Consider the following 22,399-nt stretch of genomic DNA (forward strand, 5'->3'; position numbering starts at 1 on the left):
GCTGTAGGGGCTGTTCTAGGACAAAGAGTTGATAAGAAACTAAATGTTATCCAATATGCTAGTAAAACTCTAGACAGTGCCTGCTACCTCTTGAGCACTGCGTTGGATTTCCTCGAAGAGGAAAGGATGATGCAGCAAAGTAGCATAAGTATTTCCCTCAGTTTTTGAGAACCAAGTTATCAATCCAATAGGAGGTTGCGCGCGCGTCCCTAGTACCTGCACAAAACAAATAACTCCTCGCAACCAACATGATAAGGGGTTGTCAATCCCTTCACGGTCACTTACGAGAGTGAGATCTGATAGATATGATAAGATAATATTTTTGGTATTTTTGTGATAAAGATGTAAAGTAAAATAAAGGCAAATAAAAATCAAAGGAAATAACTAAGTATTGGAAGATTAATATGATGAAGATAGACCCGGGGGCCATAGGTTTCACTAGTGGCTTCTCTCAAGAGCATAAGTATTTTACGGTGGGTGAACGAATTATTGTTGAGCAATTGACAGAATTGAGCATAGTTATGAGAATATCTAGGTATGATCATGTATATAGGCATCACGTCCAAGACAAGTAGACCGACTCCTGCCTGCATCTACTACTATTACTCCAGTCATCGACCGCTATTCAGCATGCATCTAGAGTATTAAGTTCATGAAAATAGAGTAACGCCTTAAGCAAGATGACATGATGTAGAGGGATAAATTCATGCAATATGATAAAAACCCCATCTTGTTATCCTCGATGGCAACAATACAATACGTGCCTTGCTGCCCCTACTGTCACTGGGAAAGGACACCGCAAGATTGAACCCAAAGCTAAGCACTTCTCCCATTGCAAGAAAGATCAATCTAGTAGGCCAAACCAAACTGATAATTCGAAGAGACTTGCAAAGATAACCAATCATACATAAAAGAATTCAGAGAAGATTCAAATATTGTTCATAGATAAACTTGATCATAAACCCACAATTCATCGGTCTCAACAAACACACTGCAAAAAGAAGATTACATCGAATAGATCTCCACAAGAGAGGGGGAGAACATTGTATTGAGATCCAAAAAGAGAGAAGAAGCCATCTAGCTAATAACTATGGACCCGAAGGTCTGAGGTAAACTACTCACACTTCATTGGAGAGTCTATGGTGTTGATGTAGAAGCCCTCCGTGATGGATACCCCCTCCGGCGGAGCTCCGGAACAGGCCCCAAGATGGGATCTTGTGGATACAGAAAGTTACGGTGGTGGAATTAGGGTTTTGGCTCTGTATCTGATCGTTTGGGGGTACGTAGGTATATATAGGAGGAAGGAGTACGTCGGTGGAGCAAAAGGGGGCCCACGAGGGTGGAGGGCGCGCCTTGGGGGGGGGGGGGTAGGCGCGCCCCCTACCTCGTGGCCTCCTCCTTTGTTTCTTGACGTAGGTTCCAAGTCTCCTGGATCATGTTTGGCGATAAAATCACGTTCCCGAAGGTTTCATTCCGTTTGGACTCCGTTTGATATTCCTTTTCTTCGAAACCCTAAAATAGGCAAAAAAACAGCAATTCTGGGCTGGGCCTCCGGTTAATAGGTTAGTCCCAAAAATAATATAAAAGTGGATAATAAAGCCCAATAATGTCCAAAACAGTAGATAATATAGCATGGAGCAATCAAAAATTATAGATACGTTGGAGACGTATCAAGCATCCCCAAGCTTAATTCCTGCTCGTCCTCGAGTAGGTAAATGATAAAAACAGAATTTTTGATGTGGAATACTACTAGGCAAAATTTTAATGTAATTCTTCTTAATTGTGGCATGAATATTCAGATTCGAAAGATTCAAGATAAAAGTTCATATTGACATAAAAATAATAATACTTCAAGCATACTAACTAAGCAATTATGTCTTCTCAAAATAACATGGCCAAAGAAAGTTCATCCCTACAAAATCATATAGTTTAGTCATGCTCCATTTTCGTCACACAAGAATGCTCTCATCATGCACAACCCCGATGACAAGCCAAGCAATTGTTTCATACTTTAGTAATCTCAAACCTATAAACTTTCATGCAATATATGAGCGCGAGCCATGGACATAACACTTTGGGTGGAATAGAATATAATGATGGGGGTTATGTGGAGAAGACAAAAAAGGAGAAAGTCTCACATCAATGAGGCTAATCAATGGGCTATGGAGATGCCCATCGATTGATGTTAATGCGAGGAGTAGGGATTTCCATGCAACGGATGCATTAGAGCTATAAATGTTTGAAAGCTCAACAAAAGAAACTAAGTGGGTGTGCATCCAACTTGCTTGCTCACGAAGACCTAGGGCACTTGAGGAGGCCCATTGTTGGAATATACAAGCCAAGTTCTATAATGAAAATTCCCACTAGTATATGAAAGTGACAAAACAAAAGACTCTCTATCATGAAGATTATGGTGCTACTTTGAAGCACAAGTGTGGCAAAGGATAGTAGCATTGTCCCTTTCTTTTTTTCTTTTTTATTTGACCTTTCTTTTTTTGGCCTTTCCTTTTTTAGGACAATGCTCTATTAATGATGATCATCACACTTCTATTTATTTACAACTCAAAGATTACAACTTGATACTAGAACAAAAGATGACTCTATATGAATGCTTCCGGTGGTGTACCGGGATATGCAATGAATCAAGAGTGACATGTATGAAAATTATGAACGGTGGCTTTGCCACAAATACTATGTCAACTACATGATCATGCTAAGCAATATGACAATGATGAATGTGTCATGATAAACGGAATGGTGGAAAGTTGCATGGCAATATATCTCAGAATGGCTATGGAAATGCCATAATAGGTAGGTATGGTGGCTGTTTTGAGGAAGATATAAGGAGGTTTATGTGTGAAAGAGCGTATCATATCACGGGGTTTGGATGCACCGGCGAAGTTTGCACCAACTCTCAGTGTGAGAAAGGGCAATGCACGGTACCGAAGAGGCTAGCAATGATGGAAGGGAGAGAGTGCGTATAATCCATGGGCTCAACATTAGTCATAAAGAACTCACATACTTATTGCAAAAATCTACAAGTCGTCAAAAACCAAGCACTACGCGCATGCTCCTAGGGGGATAGATTGGTAGGAAAAGACCATTGCTCGTCCCCGACCGCCACTCATAAGGAGGACAATCAAAGAACACCTCATGTTTCAAATTTGTTACATAACGTTTACCATACGTGCATGCTACGGGACTTGCAAACTTCAACACAAGCACTTCTCAAATTCACAACTACTCAACTAGCATGACTTTTACATTATTACCTCCATATCTCAAAACAATCATCAAGCATCAAACTTCTCTTAGTATTCAAAACACTCATAAGTTTTTTTTACTAATCTTGAATACCTAGCATATTAGGATTATTTACGCAAATTACCATGCTATTTAAGACTCTCAAAATAATCTAAGTGAAGCATGAGAGATCAATAGTTTCTATAAAACAAATCCACCACCGTGCTCTAAAAGATATAAGTGAAGTACTAGAGCAAAACTATATAACTCAAAAGATATAAGCGAAGCACATAGAGTATTCTAACAAATTCCAAATCATGTATGGCTCTCTCAAAAGGTGTGTACAGAAAGTATGATTGTGTTAAACTAAAAAGCAAATACTCAAATCATACAAGACGCTCCAAGCAAAACACATATCATGTGGTGAATAAAAATATAGCTCCAAGTAAAGTTACCGATAGAAGTAGACGAAAGAGGGGATGCCTTCCGGGGCATCCCCAAGCTTTGGCTTTTAGGTGTCCTTAGATTATCTTGGGGGTGCCATGGGAATCCCCAAGCTTAGGCTCTTGCAACTCCTTGTTCCATAATCCATCAAATCTTTGCCCAAAACTTGAAAACTTCACAACACAAAACTCAAAGTAGAAAATCTCGTGAGCTCCGTTAGCAAAAGAAAACAAAAGGCCACTTCAAGGTACTGTAATGAACTCATTCTTTATTTATATTGATGTTAAACCTACTGTGTTCCAACTTCTCTATGGTTTATAAACTATTTTACTAGCCATAGATTCATCAAAATAAGCAAACAACACACGAAAAACAGAATCTGTCAAAAACAGAACAGTCTGTAGTTATCTGTAGCTAGAGCAAGATCTGGAACCCCAAAAATTCTAAAATAAATTTCTGGAAGTGAGGAATTTATCTATTAATCATCTTCAAAAATAATTAACTAAATATCACTTTCCAAATAAAAATGGCAGCAGTTCTCGTGAGCGCTAAAGTTTCTGTTTTTTACAGCAAGATATCAAGACTTTCCCCAAGTCTTCCCAACGGTTCTACTTGGCACAAACACTAATTAAACACAAAAAACACAACCAAAACAGAGGCTAGGTAAATTATTTATTACTAAAAAGGAGCAAAAAGCAAGGAATAAAAATAAAATTGGGTTGCCTCCCAACAAGCGCTATCATTTAACGCCCCTAGCTAGGCATAAAAAGCAAGGATAGATCTAGGTATTATCATCTTGATTCTTAATTCTTTTAGCGGAGTTATGCTCGAATCAGGGAGGTTCTTTACGTTTCCCTTCATATTCGGAAATCTTGAGATCTAAAGAGTCCAACCGCTTACTGCAAAGGGTAATCAACATATTCATGCGGTGGAGATTTCCGCTAACACTCTTAAGAGGTTCAAGAGACTTTTGTAAAATCTTAGTTACTTCGCAAATTTTCTCAAAAACTTGCGTTTCCTCTTGGGTATGATGAAGCCCCTTTTGTTGAGGTAGAGTTCCTACTATACCTTCTATAATTTCATGTGCAATACTGGGATCAATTTCAATAAAATTGCCTTTGGCAACGCAATCCAAAAGTTATCTATGAGACATATTTAGTCCAACATAAAAGTTGCGAAGCAAAATTCTAAAATTCACCTCTAGGGTACAATTATGATTAGATTCCATCATTCTAAACCAAGCATCTTTTAAATTTTCTCCTTGCCTTTGTTTGAAGTGAAGAACCTCAAACTCGGGAGACAAAGGAGCAGATAAGGGACTAGCCATAACGACAGCAAGCAATCTAACACACAAGCAAACAAAAAGCAAGCGGGCAAAAAGAGGCAAATAGAGAAAGAGAGGGAGGATAGAGAGAGAGAGAAGGCGAATAAAACGGTAAGGGTGAAGTGGGGGAGAGGAAAACGAGAGGCAAATGGCAAATAATGTAATACGGGGGATAAGGGTATGTGATGGGTACTTGGTATGTTGACTCAACGGCGTCAGAAATGGCTCGTTGTCAGGAGTCAAATCTTAACTTGTGCGAACCTCCCCGGCAACGGTTCCAGAAATTCTTCTTGCTACCTCTTGAGCACTGCGTTGGATTTCCCCGAAGAGGAAAGGATGATGCAGCAAAGTAGCGTAAGTATTTCCCTCAGTTTTCGAGAACCAAGGTATCAATCCAGTAGGAGGTTGCGCGCGTGTCCCTAGTACCTACACAAAACAAATAACTCCTGCAACCAACGCGATAAGGGGTTGTCAATCCCTTCATGGTCACTTACGAGAGTGAGATCTGATAGATATGATAAGATAATATTTTTGGTATTTTTATGATAAAGATGCAAAGTAAAATAAAGGCAAAGTAAAAATCAAAGGAAATAACTAAGTATTGGAAGATTAATATGATGAAGATAGACCCGGGGGCCATAGGTTTCACTACTGGCTTCTCTCAAGAGCATAAGTATTTTACGGTGGGTGAACGAATTACTGTTGAGCAATTGACAGAATTGAGCATAGTTATGAGAATATCTAGGTATGATCATGTATATAGGCATCACGTCCAAGACAAGTAGACCGACTCCTGCCTGCATCTACTACTATTACTCCAGTCATCGACCGCTATTCAGCATGCATCTAGAGTATTAAGTTCATGAAAATAGAGTAACGCCTTAAGCAAGATGACATGATGTAGAGGGATAAATTCATGCAATATGATAAAAACCCCATCTTGTTATCCTCGATGGCAACAATACAATACGTGCCTTGCTGCCCCTACTGTCACTGGGAAAGGACACCGCAAGATTGAACCCAAAGCTAAGCACTTCTCCCATTGCAAGAAAGATCAATCTAGTAGGCCAAACCAAACTGATAATTCGAAGAGACTTGCAAAGATAACCAATCATACATAAAAGAATTCAGAGAAGATTCAAATATTGTTCATAGATAAACTTGATCATAAACCCACAATTCATCGGTCTCAACAAACACACCGCAAAAAGAAGATTACAACGAATAGATCTCGACAAGAGAGGGGGAGAACATTATATTGAGATCCAAAAAGAGAGAAGAAGCCATCTAGCTAATAACTATGGACCCGAAGGTCTGAGGTAAACTACTCACACTTCATCGGAGAGGCTATGGTGTTGATGTAGAAGCCCTCCGTGATGCATACCCCGTCCGGCGGAGCTCCGGAACAGGCCCCAAGATGGGATCTTGTGGATACAGAAAGTTACGGCGGTGGAATTAGGGTTTTGGCTCCGTATCTGATCGTTTGGGGGTACGTAGGTATATATAGGAGGAAGGAGTACATCGGTGGAGCAACAGGGGGCCCACGAGGGTGGAGGGCGCGCCTGGGGGGGTAGGCGTGCCCCCTACCTCGTGGCCTGCTCCTTTGTTTCTTGACGTAGGGTCCAAGTCTCCTGGATCATGTTCGGCGAGAAAATCACGTTCCCGAAGGTTTCATTCCGTTTGGACTCCGTTTGATATTCCTTTTCTTCGAAACCCTAAAATAGACAAAAAACAACAATTCTAGGCTGGGCCTCCGGTTAATAGGTTAGTCCCAAAAATAATATAAAAGTGGATAATAAAGCCCAATAATGTCCAAAACAGTAGATAATATAGCATGGAGCAATCAAAAATTATAGATACGTTGGAGACGTATCAGTGCCCAAAGAAATTATGCTACTACTGAAAAAAAAATTAGCAGTTGTATTTGCTTGTGATAAGTTCAGACCTTATATTCCATTAAATATCTTATGGAAAAGAAAGATGCTAAATCTAGACTTATTAGATGGGTTCTCTTGCTACAAGAATTTTATTTGCATATTATTGATAGAAAGGGAGCTGAGAACCCCGTTGCAGACAACTTGTCTAGGTTAGAGAATGTTCTTGATGACCCACTACCTATTGATGATAGCTTTCCTGATGAACAATTAGCTGTCATAAATGCTTCTCGTACTGCTCCATGGTATGCTGATTATGCTAATTACATTGTTGCTAAATTTATACCACCTAGTTTCACATACCAGCAAAAGAAAAAGTTCTTCTATGATTTAAGACATTACTTCTGGGATGACCCACATCTTTATAAAGGAGTAGATGGTGTTATTAGACAGTGTGTACCTGAGCATGAACAGGAACAGATCCTACGCAAGTGCCACTCCGAAGCTTATGGAGGACACCACGCTAGAGACAGAACTGCACACAAGGTATTGCAATCCGGTTTTTATTGGCCTACTCTCTTCAAGGATGCCCGTAAGTTTGTCTTATCCTGTGATGAATGTCAGAGAATTGGTAATATTAGTAGACGTCAGGAAATGCCTATGAATTATTCATTTGTTATTGAACCATTTAATGTTTGGGGCTTTGATTATATGGGACCTTTTCCTTCCTCTAATGGGTATACACATATTTTAGTTGCTATTGATTACGTTATTAAGTGGGTAGAGCCTATTCCAACTAGTAGTGCTGATCATAACACCTCTATTAAGATGCTTAAAGAAGTTATTTTGCGAGGTTTGGAGTCCTTAGATATTTAATGACTGATGGTGGTTCACATTTTATTCATGGTGCTTTCCATAAAATGCTTGCTAAGTATGATGTTAATCATAGAATTGCATCCCCATATCATCCACAGTCTAGTGGTCAAGTGGAACTTAGCAATAGAGAGCTTAAATTAATTTTGCAAAAGACTGTCAATAGATCTAGAAAGAATTGGTCCAAGAAACTTGATGATGCATTATGGGCTTATAGAACTGCATATAAAAATCCTATGGGTATGTCTCCGTATAAAATGGTTTATGGTAAAGCATGTCACTTACCTCTTGAACTAGAACATAAGGCATATTGGGCTATTAAAGAGCTCAACTATGACTTCAAACTTTCCGGTGAGAAGAGATTTTTTGACATTATCTCACTTGATGAATGGAGAACCCAGGCTTATGAGAATGCTAAACTGTTTAAAGAAAAAGTTAAAAGATGGCATGACAAAAGGATACAAAAACGTGAGTTTAATGTAGGTGACTATGTATTGTTATACAACTCTCCTTTAAGATTTTTTGCAGGCAAACTCCTCTCTAAATGGGAAGGTCCTTACATCATCGAGGAGGTATATCGTTTCGGTGCCATAAAAATCAACAACTTCGAAGGCACAAATCCGAGTGTGGTGAACGGTCAAAGAATCAAACATTATACCCAGGAAATCCCATAAATGTTGAAACCAATGTTATTGAAACCGTAACCCCGGAGGAATACATAAGGAACACTTTCCAGAACGTTTCAGACTCTGAAAAGGAATATGTACGTGGTACGGTAAGTAAACCGACTCCAAAACAGTTCTAATGGAAAATTTTCTCCGTTTTGGAATATTTAAGAAAATAGGAAAATAAGAAGCGGACCGAAAATGACACGAGGGTGGAGGGCGCGCCCTACCCCCTGGGCGCGCCCCCTGCCTCGTGGGCACCTCGTGTGCTCTCCGGAATCCGCTTTCTTGCACGATACTTCTCTTTGTCGGTAAAAATTCATTATATAATCTCCCGAAGGTTTTGACCACCGTATCACACAAATATCCTCTGTCTTTGTTTCGAGCTATTTTTCTGACAGATCTAGATCGCCATGGCATCTTCAAGTGCCCCCAAGGACAAGTTCTTCGAGAAGGTCATCAACCCCTACCTCGCGGAGGTGCTGCAACACCCTCAAACCATTGAGATGCGTGAAGGGTTGCTGCATATCCGCGATGTTGAGGGACCAAGGAGGACCGGAAGCATGGAGGCAAGGCTCGAGGCATTGGAGCAACAAATTTTCAAGTGCCAGGAGATGGTGGAACGTGGACTCGACTCCAATCATATAATGATCATGGAGTTCACCAACAACCACAAGCTAGATGACAAGAACATTGGGGAGACCATCTTCAAGCTTCACGAGAAAATCGAGCACCTCCAAGCCCAGATCTATGACCTGCAAAACCAAAACTGTGAGTATGAATATAGATTCAAGAGGATGAGTTTGGCTGCAGATTTGAGGATCCCGGAGACTCGATCATCCTTCTATGATGGTGAGCCTATGACTTGGAAGATGGACGACAAGCCTACATCATCAACAACTCCTTCATCACCACCTCCGAGGAAGGAAACATAAACACATGGGTATGGGCACTCCCCTTGGCAACTGCCAAGCTTGGGGGAGTGCCCCGTTATCGTATCACCATCACTTTTATCTTTACCGTTTTTCTTAGTTCGATCCTTTTGGTAATATCTTGATCTAGTAGAATAAAGTTTTAGTATGATCTAGTTGTGAGTTTTGCTTTATGATCCTTCTATGTAATTGAGTCCGTGAGCTATATATAATAAAGATTAGTGTTGAGTCAAGGGCTTGATTATTTTGCTATGATCTTGAGGGAGTAAAATAAAAGAACAGAAATAAAGAGATCATATGGATCTTATGGAGAGTAGTAACTTCACATATAAAAAGTATAATGAATAAAAGTTGTTGAGAGTTGACAAACATAGTCTTGGTCATCATTGCAATTAATAGGAAGTAATAAAGAAAGAGAGGTTTTCACATATAAATATACTATCTTGGACATCTTTTATAATTGTGGGCACTCATTAAAGTATGATATGCTAAAGAGTTGACGTTGGACAAGGAAGACAACTTAATGGGTTATGTTTTCTTGCATCTAAGATAAATTATATTGTCATGGATCATTCAACATGTTGAGCTTGCCTTTCCCTCTCTTGCTAGCCAATTTCTTTGCACCAAGTAGAGATACTACTTGTGCTTCTAAATATCCCTAAACCCAGTTTTGCCATGAGAGTCCACCATATCTACCTATGGATTGAGTAAGATCCATCAAGTAAGTTGTCATCGTTGCAAGCAATAAGAATTGCTCTCTAAATATGTATGACTTATTACTGCAGAGAAAATAAGATTTATACGATCTTGTGATGTGGAAGAAATAAAAGCGATGGACTACATAATAAAGGTCCATATTACAAGTGGCAATATAAAGTGATGTTCTTTTGCATTAAGATTTCGTGCATCCAACCATAAAAGCACATGACAACCTCTGCTTCCCTCTGCGAAGGGCCTATCTTTTATTCTTGTCTTATACTTCATGCAAGAGTCATGGTGATCTTCACCTTTCCATTTTACATTTTATCCTTTGGCAAGCACAATGTGTTGGAAAGATCCCGATATATATGGATAATTGGATGTGGGTTTTCATGAACTATTATTGTTGACATTACCCTTGAGGTAAAAAGTTGGGAGGCAAAACTATAAGCCCATGTCTTTCTCTGTGTCTGATTAAAACTTCATAACCATAAATATCGCGTGAGTGTTAGCAATTGTGAAAGACTAAATGATGGTTGAGTATGTGGACTTGCTGAGAAGCTCTTATATTGACTCTTTCCTATGTTATGATAAATTGCAATTGCTTCAATGACTGAGATTATAGTTTGTTAGTTTTCAATAAAGTTTCTGATTCATACTTGAGTATGTGAATGAATTGTTACTTTAGCATGGGAGATCATATGACAATATGTGTATATATATATGTATGTATATATATGTTGTTGTTCTAAGAATGATCATGATGCCCTCATGTCCGTATTTTATTTTATCGACACCTCTATCTCTAAACATCTGGACATATTCTTCGATTTCGGCTTTCGCTTGAGGACAAGCGAGGTCTAAGCTTGGGGGAGTTGATATGTCCATTTTGCATCATGCTTTTATATCGATATTTATTGCATTATGGGCTGTTATTACACATTATGTCACAATACTTATGCCTATACTCTCTTATTTTACAAGGTTTACATGAAGAGGGGGAATGCTGGCAATTGGAATTCTGGGCTGGAAAAGGAGCAAATATTAGAGACCTATTCTGCACATCTCCAAAAGTCCTGAAACTTCACGGAGGCACGTTTCAGAATATATAGAAAATATTGGGCGAAAGAAGTACCGGAGGGGGGCCACCCACCGTCCACGAGGGTGGGGGGCGCACCCCCTGCCTCGTGGGCCCCTGGTGGCCCTCTGATGCCCATCTTTGGCTATATGGAGTCTTTCGTCGAGGAAAAAATGATAAGCTTGCTCACGGGACGAAACTCCGCCGCCACGAGACGGAACCTTGGCGGAACCAATCTAGGGCTCCAGCGAAGCTGTTCTGCCGGGGAAACTTCCCTTCGGGAGGGGGAAATCATTACCATCGCAATCACCAACGATCCTCTCGTCGGGACGTGGTCAATCTCCATCAACATATTCACCATCACCATCTCATCTCAAACCCTAGTTCATCTCTTGTATCCAATCTTTGTATCCAAACCTCAGATTGGTACCTGTGGGCTGCTAGTAGTGTTGATTACTCCTTGTAGTTGATGCTAGATGGTTTACTTGGTGGAAGATCATATGTTCATATCCATTATGCATATTAATACCCCTCTGATTATGAACATGAATGTGCTTTGTGAGTAGTTACGTTTGTTCCTGAGGACATGGGAGAAGTCTTGCTATAAGTAGTAATGTGAATTTGGTATTCGTTTGATATTTTGATGAGATGTATGTTGTCATCCCTCTAGTGGTGTCATGTGAACGTAGACTACATGACACTTCACCATTGTTTGGGCCTAGGGGAAGGCATTGGGAAGTAATAAGTAGATGATGGGTTGCTAGAGTGACAGAAGTTTAAACCCTAGTTTATGAGTTGCTTCGTAAGGGGCTGATTTGAATCCATATGTTTCATGCTATGGTTAGGTTTACCTTAATACTTCTGTTGTAGTTGCGGATGCTTATAGTAGGGGTTAATCATAAGTGGGATGCTTGTCCAAGTAACGACAGTACCCAAGCACCGGTCCAACCATATATCAAATTATCAAAGTAACGAACGCGAATCATATGAACGTGATGAAAACTAGCTTGACAATAATTCCCATGTGTCCTCAGGAGCGCTTTCCTTCATATAAGAGTTTGTCCAGGCTTGTCCTTTTCTACAAAAAGGATTGGGCCATCTTGCTGCACCTTATTTACTTTTATTACTTGCTACGCGTTACAAATTACCTTATCACAAAACTATCTGTTACCGATAATTTCAGTCCTTGTAGAGAATACCTTACTTAAAATTGCTTATCATTTCCTTCTGCTCCTCGTTGGGTTCGACACTCTTACTTATCGAAAAGGCTATGATTGATCCCCCACACTTGTGGGTCATCAAGAACCAATCTCGCGTAAGCGTACGCGTAATGTCGGTCTGGGCCGCTTCATCCAACAATGCCGTTGAATCAAGAATCAACTAGTGACGACAAGAAATATGTATATACCCACGCCCACAACTCTTTTGTGTTCTACTCGTGCATATAACATCTACGCATAAACCTGGCTCGGATGCCACTGTTGGGGAACGCAGTAATTTCAAAAAAAATCATATGCACACGCAAGATCATGGTGATGCATAGCAACGAGAGGAAGAGTGTTGTCCACGTACCCTCGTAGACCGTAAGCGGAAGCATTATGACAACGCAGTTGATGTAGTCGTACGTCTTCACGATCGACCGATCCTAGTACCGAAGTTATGACACCTCCGCGATCTGCACACGTTTGGCTCGGTGACGTCCCACGAACTCATGATCCAGCAGAGTGTCGAGGGAGAGCTTCGTCATCACGACGGCGTGATGACGGTGATGATGATGCTACCGGAACAGGGCTTCGCCTAAGCACCGCTACGATATGAGCGAGGTGGATTATGGTGGAGGGGGGCACTGCACACGGCTAAGAGATCAATGATCAACTTGTGTGTCTATGGGGTGCCCCCTCCCCTGTATATAAAGGAGTGGAGGAGGGGGAGGGCCGGCCCTCCTATGGCGCGACCCATGGGGAGTCCTACTCTCACCGGGAGTAGGATTCCCCCCTTCCCTAGTTGAACTAGGAGTGGAAGGAAGGGGGAGAGAGGGGGAAGTAAAGGGGGGCTGGCCCCCCACCCAATTCGGATTGGGCTTGAAGGGGGCGCGCCCCCTCCTAGGCCTCCCTCTCTTTCTCTCCCACTATGGCCCAATAAGGCCCATATACCTCTCGGGGGGTTCTGGTAACCTCCCGGTGCTCCGGTATATGTCCGAACTCACCCGGAACCATTCCGACGTCCAAATATAGTCATCCAATATATCGATCTTTGTGTCTCGACCATTTAGAGACTCCTCGTCATGTCCGTGATCATATCCGGGACTCCGAACTACCTTCGGTACATAAAAAACACATAAACTCATAATACCGATCATCACCGAACGTTAAGCGTGCGGACCCTACGGGTTCGAGAACTATGTAGACATGACTGAGACACGTCTCCGGTCAATAACCAATAGAGGAACCTGGATGCTCATATTGGTTCCTACATATTCTACGAAGATCTTTATCGGTCAAACCGCATAACAACATACATTGTTCCCCTTGTCATCGGTATGTTACTTGCCCGAGATTTGATCGTCGGTATCTCAATACCTAGTTCAATCTCGTTACCGGCAAGTCTCTTTACTCGTTCTGTAATGCTACATCCCGTAACTAACTCATTAGCTACATTGCTTGCAAGGCTTATATTGATGTGCATTACCGAGAGGGCTCAGAGATACCTCTCCGACAATTGGAGTGACAAATCCTAATCTCGATCTATGCCAACTAAACAAACACCATCGGAGACACATGTAGAGCACCTTTATAATCACCCAGTTATGTTGTGACGTTTGGTAGCACACAAAGTGTTCCTCCGGTATTCGGGAGTTGCATGATCTCATAGTCATAGGAACATGTATAAGTTATGGAGAAAGCAATAGGAACAAACTAAACGATCATCGTGCTAAGCTAACGGATGGGTCAAGTCAATCACAGCATTCTCTAATGATGTGATCCCGTTAATCAAATGTCAACTCATGTCTATGGTTAGGAAACATAACCATCATTGATTCAACGAGCTAGTCAAGTAGAGGCAAACTAGTGACACTCTGTTTGTCTATGTATTCACACATGTACTAAGTTTCCGGTTAATACAATTCTAGCATGAATAATAAACATCTATCATGATATAAGGAAATATAAATAACAACTTTATTATTGCCTTTAGGGCATATTTCCTTCAGTGTCATGCAGAAATGGCAAGGGCATACGAACAACTTTAGCAGAGTGGCCAAAATGGCAGTATGCAAAACGCATTGGAATGACTGCCAAAACGGTGGCCTCCACAACAATTGAAGTGCACTCCACTACTTTTTAGAGGCTGCTGAGGCAATGTGCAAACTTAGATTCTTCAAAATTGAAGCCACCATAATTTTCTCTGCTATTTCTTCTCTATTTGTGCATATATACTCTAGTTAATAAAACCAGTACTTCACAAAAAGATTGCACAATTGCCACCATTGTTTGAATTTGATCACCATCAGTTTGCACAATTGAAGCGGACAAATCAAAAGACAAAGGGAAAACAATGTTTTACCTACTCGACATTTCATTGAACGTTTCACTCACTCTCGACCATGGATTTCGGCCAGCTGCCGGGACGAAGGGCGGATGGGGAGTTGTGTGGGGCGCAGTAGAGCTCGGCACCTTCTTGTACTTTGGAATATTGTTGTTCATGATGCGCGCTCGACTGTCGCGGACCATGCACTGCGGTGGTGGTGGGGGTGGGGAGGGGGATGGAGCCGACGTCGGTAATGGTGGTGAAGGGTTATTCACTAGTGCGCCCATGTCATCCGCGGTTGAGCCGACAAGGTACTAACTTAGGTGGTGTCTGGATAACGAGGTGGGAGGCGTAAGATCTTGCAAGACACCGATGGAATGGGACATGGGGTCGTTGCGGAGTCCATGGCGTAGAACAGGGGTAGCGGGCGCTGGAAGCGTTGCTACGGAGAGGCAGGGTGACACTGTCGCCTACATGAAGGAGCTAGAATAGAAATGTTCGCGCCAAAGTCGTTTGCGGGATGGGTGCACTCCAACATATCCCCCTTTCTCCAAATACGAAGAACATAGGGCACGTTTTGGAGCACTCTCGACAATTTTCAGCGATGGGATCCGGGCTGATGACTTTACGCCTCATTCGCCAAAACGACAGTTATTATGGTGTTTGACCCGTTTCAGCGACTCTGCTAGGTTTGCTCTAAGTTTTGCAAGTAGAGTGAGTTGTATGAAAGAGCTGTCCCTTTGCTAAATATATCAGGCTACTGTATGTATGGATTTTTCCCCTTTGCCATTTTTACTTGCTAGTTGTACAAAGATTCATGGCCATGATGATTACCATCACAACTCACAAACATATGTATTAATCTCAGCTTTCTCTTTCTCGCAAAAAGAAAAAACCTCGGCTTTCTATAAAAGCTTTGATGCTCATATAAATAGATTTCTGTAAGTTAATTGTGACGCCAACGCTAACTATTGCGTGCTGGATATCATCATTTGCATGTGTCATGTCTCTGTGCTAGAACCTTAATGTACTATTTTAGTGAGACCTATCTTCCACAAAGTTGATGTTTAAACTCTTGCGTACGTCCACTGAGCCAAACCAGGCCAGTGAGCAATGAACATTTGTCACTTGTCCAAATCCTTCCAGATCGAGTGATAAATCTTATGCTTGTCAGTTTGCTCACTTTGATGCAGTGACGCATAGAATTTAGCTCCCTGGTCATTCTTTAGAGGCAAGTGATGACATACAAAATTCTGGGCACAAAGATACTGCGTACGTCCATACGATCTCCTATCCCGACCTGTCTCCGAGACACTGTGGTAGAGATAGAGAGGGGGAATGGGGGGAAAAGCTGAGGCGCCTTTGTGTATGTGCTTTGTCAGCACATGCATTCTCCTCTACTTACCGAGCCAACAACACCTTTTTCTTTGCCACCACAAAATCCACTTTGGACCCAAAAAAATGGAGTCCCCCAAAGAGAAAGAGAAAGGGAAAGGGAAAGAGGAAGAGAGATAAACATACGCAGCCCTCCCCAACAAGAAAGGCACAAATTCATACTCCGAAATCCGTTCCTCCCTTCACCCCTAACCCCTAGTAGCTGCTAGCCGGCCTGCTCAAAAGATGAACACTCATTCACCAATATAAAGCAGCGCCACAGCCACCACTTGCTCTGCAGTGGCACCTCGTCTATATCTACACATCTCGCCGTCTTTGTCCGCACATCCTCTGAGCTAGATATCAGCCGGCTGCACGTACGTACTGCTTGCTCTGCCGTACCGTTGCTAGCTGCGTCCATCGGATCGGTTGGAGCTAGCTAGGTAGCTATTGGTGGTTGCTCGACATGAGGGCCGGGGGGTGCACCGTGCAGCAGGCGCTGACGGCGGAGGCGGCGGGGGTTGTGAAGCAGGCCGTGAGCCTGGCGCGCCGGAGGGGGAACGCGCAGGTCACGCCTCTGCACGTGGCCAGCGCGATGCTGGCGGCGCCGGCGGGGCTGCTGCGCGCGGCGTGCCTCCGCTCGCACTCGCACCCGCTCCAGTGCAAGGCGCTGGAGCTGTGCTTCAACGTCGCCCTCAACCGCCTGCCGGCCTCCGCCGCGGTCGCCTCCTCACCGCTGCTCGGCGGCCACGGCCACCACCACTACTACCCGCCGTCGCTCTCCAACGCGCTCGTCGCGGCCTTCAAGCGCGCGCAGGCGCACCAGCGGCGCGGATCCGTCGATAGCCAGCAGCAGCCGGTGCTCGCCGTCAAGATCGAGCTCGAGCAGCTCGTCGTCTCCATCCTCGACGACCCCAGCGTCAGCCGCGTCATGCGCGAGGCCGGCTTCTCCAGCACGCAGATCAAGGCCAACGTCGAGCAGACCGTGTGCAGCACCACCACCACGGCCGCCACCAACGCCAATCCCCACCAAAACCCTAACCCTAGCAGCACGGCCACCACAAGCAAGCATCAAGAAACCTCCAAGGCCAAGCTCCCACTCGGCCAGGCGCGCGACGAGGACGCTGCCGCCGTGCTCCACTGCCTGGCCGGCCGGAGCAAGACGAGGGTCGTGGTCGTTGCCGAGAACACTGCCGCGGCGGAGGCCACGGTGCGCGCGGCCATGGACAAGGTCAAGAGAGGCGAGGCCAAGCACGACGCCCTACGGAGCGCGCAGGTGGTCAGCCTCCGTGTGTCTTCGTTCCGGGAGATGCCGAGGGAGGAGGCGGAGCGGCGGCTGGGCGAGCTGCGGTGCCTCATCAAGAGCCGAGGGCATGTCCTGCTGGTGGTGGAGGACCTCAAGTGGGCGGCCGAGTTCTGGAGCGGCCACGTCCAAGGCGGTCGGAGAGGGTACTACTGCCCCGTGGAGCACGTGGTGACCGAGGTGCGCGCCCTGGCGTGCGCGGCCGGCGGTGAGCACGGGCTCTGGCTCGTCGGGTTCGGGAGCTACCAGACGTACACGAAGTGCAGGGCGGGGCAGCCGTCGCTGGAGAACCTGTGGGGGCTCCAGACGCTCACCGTCCCCGCCGGCAGCCTCGCGCTGAGCCTCACCTGCGCCTTGGACGACAGGTAAATCCGGCCGTCCCGATCTAAAGTTGTTACGTTTCCCAGGGCGCGCATCAGTATGTGAATGTCCCTGTCACTTCAGGTGGAGGAATCAGCCCGAATGGAGACGTCTCTCTGACAATTCGTTGCTGAGCAAGTAGCCTAGCTAGCTGCTACCTGCTAGTAGTAGTTCTCAGTTGTCTTGTAGCACTGACTCTCTGGTCTCTGCCCCGGCCTGCAATGTGGCTTTCACGCTTTGCTGAGGCAGGCTGCTATGAGCGTGAGCGACCGATCAGTGAAAGCTTGCGCCTTTTGCGTGCTTTCCTGGCAAAAGCTTTAGGGCCGTAGCTAGCGCCTCTCAACAGCAATATATCTTCAATTTGTTTGCCCAACTAATCAATCTTACTAGCATCATAGTCGATTGGATTAGCTGAGGACATGTGGATCGATGGGTGAGGTGAGGTGACAGTGGAATCTTATTCCGTTTGTTCTTTTTTTGTGCAGTGCACTGGGCGCAGTCAATCAGTCCATGAAAGCGAGCTCCGACATGGATGGGAACGGACCGGTGCCCCGCTGGCCGCTTTTGGGCGGCGCCCAGCTGACCTCCAGATGCTGCGGCGATTGCTCCGGCGTCAGGATTGACACCAAAGCCGCATTGCCGCCCTCCTTCGTGTCCTCGTCCACCATCCCATCCTGGCTCCAGCATTGCCGCGACCAGGTACCATACCCTAGCTAGTACTCGAGTGTCCAATCATCATCATATATAAACCTTGATGATGCATATTCCTTAATTAATTTCTCCGATCCAATCTTATTTTGATCTTCATCACTGACCTTTGTGTTAATTTGCACCTGCAGGAGCCTACGCATGTCATGGATCTCAGCAGGAACTGGAACTCCATCTGCAGCAAACCATCTCAGCGGATGACGCTGCACTTCTCGGCACCCGTGTCTCCGGCTTCCTCCATTTCCTCCTACGAGCATGGCCACCAGCCTCGCCAGTCGTGGCTTCTCGCCGACCTCGACGGCAAGCATCCATGGAAACCCAAGTGCGAGGCCGACGAGAAGGTCTCGTCGCACGACTCGGGCGCTTCCAACGGCTCCGTGGAGGTGGAGTGCCGTTCCAGGTTCAAGGAGCTCAACGCCGAGAACCTCAAGCTTCTTTGCGCCGCATTGGAGAAGGAGGTGCCGTGGCAGAAGGAGATCGTCCCTGAGATCGCCAGCACCGTCCTCCAGTGCCGGTCAGGGATCGCCAAGAGGCGCGACAAGTCGAGGTCGACGGACGCCAAGGAGGAGACGTGGATGTTCTTCCTCGGAGGCGACGCCGACGGCAAGGAGAGGGTGGCCCGTGAGCTCGCCAACCTCGTCTTCGGCTCGCGCAAGAACTTCGTGTCCATCAAACTCGGCGCTTCCTCGACGTCCGCATCCTGCTCCACCGAGGAGCACAGGAGCAAGCGGCCCCGGACGTCGGCGGCGACCGAGGGCGAGGCCTACCTAGAGCGGCTCTACGACGCCGTCTCCGAGAATCCGCACCGTGTCATTCTCATGGATGACTTCGAGCAGGCCGATCAGTACTGCCAGGTGGGCATCAAGGAAGCCATCGACAGCGGGGTGATACGGAGCCAAACCGGCGACGAGGTCGGCGTGAGCGACACCATCGTCATCCTTTGCTGCGAGAGCTTCGACTCCAAGTCTAGAGCTTGCTCGCCGCCAACCAAGCAGATGAGGCCGGAGACCAAGGAGGAGCACACGGTTGATGATGATCACAAAGAAGCTGAGACCTCGTCGTCTTGCTTTGATCTGAACATCAACATAGAGAGTGAGCATGCGGACGAGCGTGATGTCTGCCTGCTCACGGCGGTTGACCGGACGCTGTTTTTCAGAAGACGGGAGGACTTGTGATTGTGCACATGAAGGATCCATGCATGTGTTCATCGTCAGGGGGTTTCTGATGGGGAAAAAAAAAGAAGCTAGATTAACTACATGTATGATTAGCTCTTCTTTCCGTTTGTTTCTTCGTTCAAAACTTGTAGTTTCTTTCTTTGTGGTTTGGTTTTTGGGATACCAGGGTTTAAGGATTGGATCAATGGCATATTAAATGGAGGTGATGTAAATTTGTTCTGGTGATATCAATGTGTTTTCATCTACTCTACGGTTTGGGTGTTGTGCACACCAGCACTTTGACGTGTAAGCTGTATTCTAGTGTAAAAAAAATGTTACTATATGGAGTTGGAAGGCATAGTGTCGGTCCTATATGACTTTATTGTTACCGATATGTCGGGTTATTTAAAAAAAATTCTCAGACTGTTGATGTTTGGCTGTGTGTATCTTAACTATGTAGAGGCCGGGTGTTTCCTTTAGTGCTTATACCTTTCCTCACAATGCTATTACGCCAATAAGTAGACTTACCCCTCCAAACTGAGAAGCTAGACTAAGGATCATCCAAAAACAACAACAATGTGGGGGCAGGCAACATGGATTTTGTAGGTAATGGAAGGCCATCCACCCTGCCCATGCATCTTGCAATGTTAGAAGATATACTTAGAACAATAATTTATTGAAAAGAAGGCCAGACAAATAGCAAGAATATGCCACACGGTCACTATAAAGGGGCAAATCCCATCACCAAAATCACGACATGACTGCAATACTTACAAACTAGCACATAAGATCCGGCGTGATGACCCTTGGAGGCGGTGTGGTGTGAATTTAGAGTGTCGGCGTGGTCGGGCGGTGCATGGCAACCTTTTTGTCGGCGCGGTGCATGGGTGCTCGCCTACTCGGGCCAGGCCATGGCTTGCAGCGGCTGTGGTGGCGTGCATGTTTTTCTACATCCGGTGGTGGCCTATCTAGGGTTAGGTTGTGGAGGGCCTCCAGTGCTGGACCTGATCCGGCCCATGGAGGTCCATCGCTCCGGCTGCCAGAGGGCTGTCTCAGCTATGATGTTGTCTGCCCCTTTGATCTATGCCCCCGAGCCAAGGTGGGGCTCCCATTTCGTGGACCAACATCGGGGATGTCCGGTGCTGAACGACGACATTTGCGCTCTAAGTCTGTCTGGTTCTTCTTGCCTGGTTCTCGGACATCTTGTTGCTCTTGTGGCAGTGGTGAGGTTGCGCTTAGCTCTGTAGTGAGCAATGCGTCAGTGGTGTTGGGGCCGTCTCTTGGCTATGGGGGCAACGAGGGGAGGGGTGGTGGGTGACCATTGTGTTATGGTGGCTTCGGCGTTGTGGCTTCCTGGTTTGGATCTAGAGTTCTCGTGCCGGCCATTTAACTCCTCCATGTAGGGTCCAGGTGAAAATCCTAATGCGTCGACTCGGGCTCGGCGACAGTGACACTTCACGTCATTACCCTCTTGGGGGCTTCTTTAGGGAACTAAGATACCACCCGAGTGTTGTGCGTCGACATCTTCAGGCTTGCCTTGATCCTAGCTTGAAGCTTCTTTGGGTCTGATATGGTGTGAATTCGTTGGTCTCCTATCACTTACACGTGCCTTTATGGTCATCGTTCTCGGTCCTTATGATCTGCTCGCAGGATCAGAGCTCCATGACCCGGAGTGAGATGGCAGATTCTTGCCCTCCCTGATGATTCTTGGTATGTTCGGTGCATCAAGGTTTTGTAGTTTTCCCAGGCGGCGCGGTTCTATCCCGGTTTGGTAGTTTAGCTTGTCTCATGTTAGGTATGGCAACTCATATTGTCTTGTTCAGCTTCGGGTTGGTGGTGTTCTCGTTGTTCTCTTGGTTGCCATGTTTATCTTTTGACTCACTTGTATGGGGATTTTCCTACCACCATGTATTTGTTTGGCCGTTTGGACTTTATAAATAAAGCTCAACGAAAGTCTGTTATGAGAGAAGTAAGCACAGGATATATGTTCCCATATCGGATATATGTTGTCGTATCCCAGGTACTGGAATCTCCTAGCAGAAATGACTGAGAAATTCGTCTGCTTGCCACCAGAAGTTTTGGCGGAGGTGCATTTTGGGTCGACCACGTTCACAAGATCAATAATTTTATTTATTCAGAAACGAGGGATCAGTGTGCTAACAACATTTACTCATCAGTACGCGCGCGCGCGCACACACACACACACTTTTGGAGGAGGCCGAGCTCCATGGAGGCCTCCATTTGCAAAATTCAAAATTTATCAAAATTTATATTTTTACATTTCAAAAAATTCTAAAAAAATACATATATATATATGGACGTATAATGTACATGTGTGTAAGTTTTCAGGACAAAGTACGTTGAAATAAGGGATGTGCAAAAAATATAAACAAATCTGAGGCTTTTCAACACATAATACCATTCATCCTCAAAGTCCAGATATTTGACTTTTTTGAACAGGTCCCATTTCAAGGTATTCCGTCCTGAGTTTTTACGCACATGTACATTTCATCCTTGTATACTTGCATATTTTTTTCAGATTTTTCTAAAACCGAAAAGTTTGAATTTTGAATTTTTCAAAAATAAATGGCTCCATGGAGCTTGGTCACCAAAATGCCCTACTCTCAGATCTCTCATTAGTCATCACGACAACTAATGATCGCTAGAGGGCTTAAAGCATGGTAGCTCGGTAGTATACTTATAATGTAACTATATGCACTAAAAGATGTGATGGCAGTACTTAACTAGAGCTACATATGTATCTCAAGTACTAGACTGAGAGTGGTTTATGATGGCTTGGGGATCCAAGGATACGATCGAGAGCTAGGTTTGATCCCTTA

At 44.8% G+C, this 22,399-nt stretch overlaps 1 protein-coding gene across 1 annotated transcript; it reads left to right on the forward strand.

Moving 5' to 3' along the window:
• The first annotated feature begins 16,197 nt into the window (after positions 1–16,197).
• On the forward strand, positions 16,198–19,943 carry LOC125538185 (Double Clp-N motif-containing P-loop nucleoside triphosphate hydrolases superfamily protein). The gene is made up of 3 exons (XM_048701466.2): positions 16,198–17,702; positions 18,183–18,396; positions 18,537–19,943. Exons 1-3 carry the CDS (start codon positions 16,501–16,503, stop codon positions 19,578–19,580), a joined length of 2,460 nt encoding a protein of 819 aa, XP_048557423.1. The 5' UTR covers positions 16,198–16,500; the 3' UTR covers positions 19,581–19,943.
• Positions 19,944–22,399: the final 2,456 nt, after the last annotated feature.

Source organism: Triticum urartu, chromosome 2A (assembly GCF_056163025.1).
Source record: "Triticum urartu cultivar PI428250 chromosome 2A, HENAU_Tu73, whole genome shotgun sequence".
NCBI lineage: Eukaryota > Viridiplantae > Streptophyta > Magnoliopsida > Poales > Poaceae > Triticum > Triticum urartu.

Excerpts from the sequence above, each read along its gene's own strand:
- LOC125538185 (XM_048701466.2), top strand. The coding sequence starts at position 16,501 with ATGAGGGCCGGGGGGTGCACCGTGCAGCAGGCGCTGACGGCGGAGGCG. Across the intron at positions 17,703-18,182 it reads ACCTGCGCCTTGGACGACAG|TGCACTGGGCGCAGTCAATC; the intron begins GTAAATCCGGCC and ends TTTTTTGTGCAG. Across the intron at positions 18,397-18,536 it reads TCCAGCATTGCCGCGACCAG|GAGCCTACGCATGTCATGGA; the intron begins GTACCATACCCT and ends TTGCACCTGCAG.